We start from the raw sequence: 8,960 nt of genomic DNA on the forward strand, positions 1-8,960 counted from the left end.
TATTCCTGGAATCTGACAAAAGAGAATCCACCCTCCATCAATATGACTCAGCTGTCAAGAAACTAGCAAAGTTTTTGAAAGATTCCCAAGTTGAGGAAATGACAATGAACCTAACTGTGACATTCTTCAGAACTCTCTTTGAATCAGGCCTGGCAGCCAATACCATTACTACGATCAAGTCGGCCTTGAAAAAGATCTTCCATGTTGGCTTTGACATTGATCTGACGGATTCATATTTCTCATCCATTCCGAGAGCCTGTGCAGATTAAAACCTTCAACTCGCCCTAGCGCAGTTTCCTGGTTTTTGAACGATGTTCTTAAGCTAGCCTCTGACACCTCGAATGAATCCTGTAACTACATGGCATTATTAAGAAAGACACTTTTTCTTTTGAGCCTCACCTCTGGCTCCAGAATCTCAGAATTGTCAGCCTTATCTAGAGACCCAGGTCATATAGAGTTTCTCTCTTTGGGTGAGGTCCTTCTCTCCCCTAACAAAGTTTTCCTGGCTAAAAATGAGGACCCCCAAAACAGGTGGTCTCCCTGGAAGATTGTTCCACTTCCTCGGGATCCATCCCTGTGTCCAGTTACCACCCTGAAATCCTACTTAAGTAGAACTTCCACCACAACCACAGGGCCTTTATTTATTAGAGAACATGGAGGAGCCATTACCCTTAAGGGAATCAGACAACAAATTCTTTATTTTATTAAACAAGCTAATCCTGAATCATTCCCACATGTCCATGATATTCGAGCTGTGGCTACTTCAATTCAACTTTTTCCACCACATGAAATTTGATGAGCTCTCAAAATATAGGGGTTGGAAGTCCCCTAAAGTTTAAAGGTGCCACTACCTAAAACCTTTAGAAGCTCTTAAATTTGCCACAGTAGCAGCAGGGAATGTAGTTCCTCCTGAAGGTACTGAGTCCTAATCACAATGTCTTGCTCTATCCTCTTTCCCTCCTGCCTGGCTTACTTATTGTTCCTACCTGATCTTGTTTGCCCTTTACCATATATCCTTATGGTGTATTATTTTATTTTACATTGTGATCAATTTCCACGAATTGTTTTTGATTTAATCTGTTCTTGAAATTCACTGTGCTGATTTTATTACACTAAGTATGTGTTTATAGATCTGCTTTTTGCTTGGTTTTACTTTCATCCCTTGATGGGATTGTTTACTATTTTTTATATTCATATTTGTTGAATTCTTACCTACAGGTTATCTTGTTGAATTGCTTACCAAGCTTGTTTATCATTATTCACATCTATATTCAATGCTTACCTACGGGTTTCCTTTTTGTTTTGATTACAATGTTTAATTATCACTTTCATATCCATGTGGATTACGTATTTACGGGATTCCTCATCCCCCTGTTTGATATTAAACCACCATCTATGTTATTTTTGTGTTATTTTTCTCCCCAGGTAGTTAGCCATATTGGGTCCCTATTCTTTGGTACTATTTCACTGGCGGCACAGGTGAGAGCCCAGAAAAGGGATTTTGACGTATGAAAAATCTATTTCTGACCGAGAGACCTGTGCCCCCCCCCAGTGAACCCACCCGTCCCTCCCTGTCGGGCCCCAATATGGGGTGCTATAGGAGTGACATCACTGGCGTGGGTGGGATCGTTCGTAGTAGCGTTTCAGAGCTAGGATGTTGAACGGCACCTCGCTGTTCGGGGATATTGACAGGAGATATCTAAATGGTGCAAGACCTCTGGTTGTGATTTAATCACGCCCCAGTTATTTATATTGACACCTTAATAGGTGAGCGAGCTGGGTTCAACCTAGCATTCCTATACAATTTTTTCTCTGGTAAAATTCATAGCAGTTATTACCCTAAAAATGATGTAAAAGGAGCATTTCACTGGGCGGCACAGGTCTCTCGCCCAGAAATAAATTTTTCCTACGTCAAAATCCCTTTTTAGTGTCATATGATTCTATGTTTATAGCATCCCTGTCGTTTTTAGAAGTTATGTTTCCATGTTATAAAATGTTTGTCCTAAATTGATACTTCACTATATGTATCAGCATAGGAGATTGATTTAGGTACTTGAGTAAACTAGTACAGTATTATATTTAGGTGTGTTTCAACTAGCATCAGTAATCAACTTAGTGTTAGAAATGGATATCAGTTGAAACACGAGGACTTAATCATTATCAACAGAAATCCAATGTTTTAATTAGACTAAAATAGTATTAGCCACTGAGCACTATGAAATTGATACTTTTTTCTTGAAGTTGTAGCACTAGAACATTAAAAAAAAAAATAACAAGATTTTGACCAAGGTAAAACTTCTCTGGGACATGCTGTATTGTTTCCAAGATTTTCTGTAAAAGGCTAGAACAGAGATTTCAATATAACATAACTTGCCAAAGAAATATTTTCTACCATGTTCTAGGTCCCCCTTCAGTGTTTCTATGTGCAAAAACTGGGCGAGTATAAGGGAGACCCGCTAGTTTAGGCACTATTGAATTTGCCAAAGCACTTCTAATGCTGAAATCACCAGGATACTGAAGGTATTGCTGGAGATGGTCATTGTCAATAAAAATACTGGTTAATCTTGTGAAACATGTTGGTCCAAATCCACGCAAAAGCCCCACTTGAGAAGATCTGTCAATGCAGATTCTAAAGTTTGGTGTTTTCTGGCATATCCCTCAGTAGGGCCATCCATGCATTTCACCTGGACTGGAATTGTCTAGTGGAAACATCACATGACATTTCATAGAATAGGGCATGTTATGAGCTGAATATCCCCTACCATATTTATGCGATAGAATCAAAGTCTGGGTCAGAATGAAGGAATCAAAGATTTTGACTCTTACTTAACGATTCAGGTCTACTAACCAGTAGCCATGGTCTCGATGGTGGAGCAGTGTATGGCAGGGGCTATTCAGCACAATTGTCCTTGAAAAGTCATGAAGGATATTTAAAGCCTTCAATTTCACTTGTTGGAAACAGATACATCTGTTCTAGTCCGGGTTCAAGGTATCTCTTCCCAATAATTAGGAATCTACATTGTCCAGGTTCAAGGTATCTCTTCCCAATGATTAGGAATCTACATTGTCCAGGTTCAAGGTATCTCTTCCCAATGATTAGGAATCTACATTTGGAGCCATGTGTAGTGGAAGGTTGTGATTCTTTCTTTGTAAGAAGTCCACTTGGAGATCCTGGAAAATTATAACAACTTGCGGAATAGATATTTGTTTGAGGCTCGAGGTGAGGGTGGCAGGTTTATCCTTGCCAAGATTCTTGGAAATGATGTTTCCTACCATGCAAGTGGCATTTTTAGATTTATTTCAGAAGCAGGTCTTCTGAAAAATATTTAACTTTTATGACATTCAACTTTTATGATTTTAATTGAATACTCTTTTATTTTTTATTTTATTTTATCTTTTATTTTATTTTATCTTATTTTATTTTATCTTTTATTTTTGTATACATAAATTAAATGTTACCGGCGTCAATGACCTCAGATGTCAGGATGCCTGAAAACTTTAAATCAGTCAATCAATCAATCAAGGTATCTCTTCCCAATGATTAGAAATCTACATTGTCCAGGTTCAAGGTGTATCTTCCCAATGATTAGGAATCTACATTGTCCAGCTTCAAAGTGTATCTTCCCAATGATTAGGAATCTACATTGTCCAGGTTCAAGGTATCTCTTCCCAATGATTAGGAATCTACATTGTCCAGGTTCAAGGTATCTCTTCCCAATGATTAGGAATCTACATTGTCCAGGTTAAAGGTATCTCTTCCCAATGATTAGGAATCTACATTGTCCAGGTTCAAGGTGTATCTTCCCAATGATTAGGAATCTACATTGTCCAGGTTCAAGGTATCTCTTCCCAATGATTAGGAATCTACATTGTCCAGGTTCAAGGTGTATCTTCCCAATGATTAGGAATCTACATTGTCCAGGTTCAAGGTGTATCTTCCCAATGATTAGGAATCTACATTGTCCAGGTTCAAGGTGTATCTTCCCAATGATTAGGAATCTACATTGTCCAGGTTCAAGGTATCTCTTCTCAATGATTAGGAATCTACATTGTCCAGGTTCAAGGTATCTCTTCCCAATGATTAGGAATCTACATTTGGAGCCATGTGTTGTGGAAGGTTGTGATTCTTTCATTGTAAGAAGTCCACTTGGAGATCCTGGAAAATCTGTAGGATCTTTGAAAGATATTATGCAAGGTTCATTCTGTCCAGAGCTTTATACTAGAATAATAGAGCCCAATAGATAGAATGGGGAGAACAACAAATTCTCTCCTAAAGGAACTTCATAATGGGAACAGTCACTGTAAGGAGAAATCTCAAACAGAATCCACCTCTCCTGAAGCAACAGACAGCCTCCTGATACTATGAAAATCTTTATAGTTCTTTCTTGGACTGACATCAGTTCCAAAACATTTACAGTCAGACCTCCATTCCAAAACATATAGTCAGACCACCTCCGTGAGGGTTTCGGTTATAAGCAATGAGATATACCAATAAAATTTTAATGTTTCACTTATGATAAGTACTGCTGTGCGCATCGCGATGTTTTCAACCTGCCCTTGCTCCATGCCATTTCTCACCATCCACAATGCAGTAATGAAAAATGAATATACATGAAAACTTTAATAGCTTACAGTCTAAACTATTCAGTGATGAACCCTTTGCATAGAAAATCTAATAATGAAAAGGATTAAAAGGGGTTCATACCTACAGTCTCTCTCTCTCTCTCTCTCTCTCTCTCTCTCTCTCTCTCTCTCTCTCTCTCTCTCTCTCTCTCTCTCTCTCTCTCTCTCTCTCTCTCTCTCTCTCTCTCTCTCTCTCTCTCTCTCTTTTTTTTTTTTTTTTTTGTAAATTACCCTACTGTGACTTTAGAGATGAATTTTGATATTTCTTAATATTACTACCCCTGGGAATGTGGGAATAAACGTTAGGGCTTTTTGTATGCATCAACTGTAAAGAAGTTTATGATTAAATGCCCATCACCTATTTATTTTTATTTTTTTTTTCGTCACATGACTTGCATATGATTTTTTTTTTATTGAAGAACTTTACATTTACCCTGTTTCGTCCTCTTCTGTCATGTTATTTAAGTGTTCATGTTGATAGATATTTCTTTTAATAATCAGTTGGACTTGACCTACCAGAAACACATTTACATAATGGAGTAACATTATTGATTCTCCAAGTGCTAAAAAGCTCCTCATCTTGTTAACTTGCACAAAATAACATAACTTTGCAGCTATTAAATATGCAGTCTTCATAAAAAAGGAAACATACTATTATGGTCTGCATCTCCATAAACACCAAGATCCATCAAGAGAGCTTTAATTTCACAAGATCGAAAAGCTAAACTTGATAGTACTCGGGCCTACAGTATATATATAAACCAGCAATTGAATAGAACAAACTCTGGTTTGATTGGCTAGGACAGTATATGAAAAAAATACTGTTTGCCAAAAATATATGGCAAGACTTTATGCTCAAAGAACTTTTAATATTGTAAAATAAAATGGGAATAAAAGTTCATAAAACTGGGATATGTGGTAAGATACAAATTTTAAAACTCCTCCAGGTTTTTAAGAAAACAGTGGAATGAAATGCAACATACGCTGTACAAGGCGATCTCGTAAAAAACCATCAAAGGCAATGTTGAACAATAAATCAGTGCCCCCCTATTACGTTGGTACTGTTACTTGGAATAGAAGATAACTTATCAGAACTTGGTTCTTGTTGCTTAAAAGTAGACATAGGTTTCTTATTAGAGCTGAACAATGAGAGTTTGATTTTTGGTGCAAGCTAGTGTGCAAGTAGCAATGTCTTCAGTAGTGTATTTGGTTTAAAGTAATGACATTGGGCAATGATGTCGATATTTGGGGTGCTGTGACTAGTTCAATAGCACCTGAAACTTTGGTTTTCTCCAATGTTACTTAGCATGTTAAAACCATATGTTTAGAGCAAGGGAGACTACAGTATTTCTTCGGTAATGTGTCATTTTGTAATCCCCACTCTAGCCTTTTACAGGAAAGTCCTTGGAAACCCCAGAGCACATTGTCCCCCCCCCCCCCAAATAAAAAAGAACTTGTATATTTGTCCTTATTCCATTAAAATATTTAGCTTGCTTACAGGTAAGCGCTATGAGATAGATGGTGAAGAAGTGATCAAATTCAACAAAATGATCAGTGATATGGTAAGAGCCTTGGATGGTCCTGTTAGGTGGCTAGATATGTTTGAATGGACTGTTCCAATTATCCCCGTATCATTAAAACGAAGGCTTGGGCTTATGGAAATATATGATTTAACAGAAGAAATTACTAATTACTTTCAGGTAAGGTATCCAAATATTTTTCTTGTATTTTTTATTTGATGATTTACTAGTTTTCTACATTGATGCATGTAAAATACAATGGAAGCAGCAAAAAATTATTTCATGAATGATCAAAGTACTGGCTTCTTTATCTTTATCATTTGGTTGGAAATGGATGATGCATTCTCGTATTTGTAAAGATCTTATTACTGCACTTTAAAGAGCTCATTACGCGAGACAAGACTGCACACCTTTTAAATTTTTTTTCCTAATCTCAAGAGTAATTTGTAACCAATCCTAAGTTTCATCTTTATTTTTCTTTACCTTTCTTGGTGTCAAATTTTTTCTTGAAGGTGGTACAGTATTTTAAGTGCGTGAGGTTATATTATTGAAAGGGAAGGTTATCCAGCCCTGAGAATCACTCTTCGATTCTTACAGAGCTGGTCCAAATAAAATTTGTAGGAGTGTATTATGATACTATGAACTCACATTGATAGCGAGATGATGTTACTGTATTACGAAATTGATATTGCATCAAGATAAACTGTAATTTTGGCTGTTATATGAAAAAGAAATATTAGGGATGATTGCTGTTTTTCTGCCATAATTTTTCATCAGTATTGGTTGTGAGTGATATCAATCTGCGAGACCTCAGTTCTGCGTGCGCAGCAGTCTGGTGAGGACGCATTTCATCCCAGCTCTTTTCCTTGTACTATTTCCGAGATACCCTAGGGTCGAGCTCGACCCATCAGTACCTAATTAAGGTAAGTTGTGTAATATAAAATTTTTATATAATTATCGAATGTGCAGTAGTGTCTAGGTGTGTATAAAAAAGGATTGTTGTAAAGTGTTTGTGAATGTCTCCTACCCCATATGTTTTTATAAAATAGCTTATAATTTCTCCTGTTTTTGTAAGTTTGTACCTTTATGATAACTTAATAATGATCATTATTTTATTTTTCTTAATTGCAAAATAATCTATAAACTTCATTCTAGCTACCATAATATATTTCTGCAAATCCTCGAACAATTATGAGTAAATGACTCGCTGATATTGACATATCTTTTTCCATTTCAGGTAGCAGATTTTACCTTCCTAGGTAGTGTGGTTGGCGGCCATTTTGCGAGCATATCCGACAAAAGCTGACATAGCTCTATGTATTCCTCTTTTTTTATAAAATTTCTGATATTTTCATGCATAAATACCATGCTCAGCAATGGATATAAGGATTTTATTTATGAAAAAATCTAAATAGAAATCCGAATTTTTTTTTTCTTTTAAATTCTCATTTTCATAACACTAAATATTCAAGTGCAGATTCTTTTACACATTTTTGTTGTACGATAATATATTATCTTGTAAAAATTTAAGCCACTATCTATTTCATTTACTTAACCCCAAAAAATGTTGAAAAGAGGATAGATTTTTTAGCTAAACTTTTTTTTTTTTCTCATTTCAGGAAATCTTCCCTTGTGTTTCCTCCCCCTCATGGATCTCGGCAAATGATGCTAATTATCGTAGAATAAGTCCGTAGAATAGTTTTAGCTTACTTCCATATTTAGATTGTTGGTGAATTTTTTTTATAAAGTCATTTTTTTTGTATACTTATTTTTCTGGGCTCCGACCCGTGCCGCCCAGTGAAATGCTCCTTTAACATCATTTCTAAGGTAAAAACTGCTATGAATTTACCAGAGAAAAATTTGTATAGGAATGCTAGGTTGAACCCAGCTCGCTCACCTTAATAAGGTGTCGGTATAATACTGGGGCGCTGAATAAATCACAACCAAAGGCCTCGCACCATGTAGATATTTCCTGTCAACATCCCCGAACAGCGAGGTGCCGTTCAACATCCTACTACTACTAGCAATCCCACGCCAGTGACGTCACTCCTTTTAATAGCACGTTCTTTCAAACACTTATTTTGCCTTGGTGTGTGAATTTCGCTGGTTTTTCCTGGATTTACCTCAAGATGTCGGACTCTACTGTCACTCCATTTAAGTTAAGTACCAGATCTATGAGTTTTGAGATTTTGGAGGGGGCCTTGCCCTTTTTTGCTTATATTATAACAGCTTTTTTTTCACGTCCCCCGCGTCGGTCTTTCATGGCGCCCGGCTCCCTCCTATCTCTCTCTCGTTTCGTTCTTACCAATTTTCAGTGAGTCCTCCATACTGATTGTTTCTCGTCATGAACTTTATGGGTATCCACGGTTCACTCACCGTATTAATTTTTATATTGTCCTGTTATTATGATAACAGTTATTACATATACGTGTGCATATTATCGGTAGGTTGGCATGCCTGGTCGCCTTCGGGCGTTCGTATTCCACTATATTATTACTTGGATTATTTACGTTCGCACGCCACGGACTTGCTTATCATTTTAACGTCGTTCGTTTGCTTGCATTAGCTCGAGGGGCTATCATGAGTCAGATATTACATATTAGTTTGCATTTTGTTAGCACTTCACTGACTCTGTGTTATGTTGGTAGCCCTGCCGCAGCGCTGTCAGGCTTGGGTTTCTCCTGTCTCATGTTCGCTCCCTCGTTTGTTTTACGATTGATGTATAGTTAATTTTATTATCATCATCATCCAGCATGCCTTCCTATCTTATTTTACCATGTGTTATGTTTTTTATTGCGTTATTAGTCTTTCCGCGTG

The 8,960-nt window shown here is 37.0% G+C and overlaps 1 protein-coding gene across 1 annotated transcript in view; it reads left to right on the top strand.

Annotated features, from left to right (window-relative positions):
* LOC137658048 (cytochrome P450 2L1-like) overlaps nucleotides 1–8,960 on the top strand; it is a 216,513-nt gene that overhangs the window by 150,595 nt on the left and 56,958 nt on the right. The window contains exon 5 of the mRNA XM_068392766.1: nucleotides 6,124–6,323. Coding sequence (XP_068248867.1) covers nucleotides 6,124–6,323 — 200 coding nt within the window. The remainder of the gene's footprint in view (nucleotides 1–6,123; nucleotides 6,324–8,960) is intronic.

This window comes from Palaemon carinicauda, chromosome 1 (assembly GCF_036898095.1).
Source record: "Palaemon carinicauda isolate YSFRI2023 chromosome 1, ASM3689809v2, whole genome shotgun sequence".
NCBI classification, from domain to species: Eukaryota; Metazoa; Arthropoda; class Malacostraca; order Decapoda; family Palaemonidae; genus Palaemon; species Palaemon carinicauda.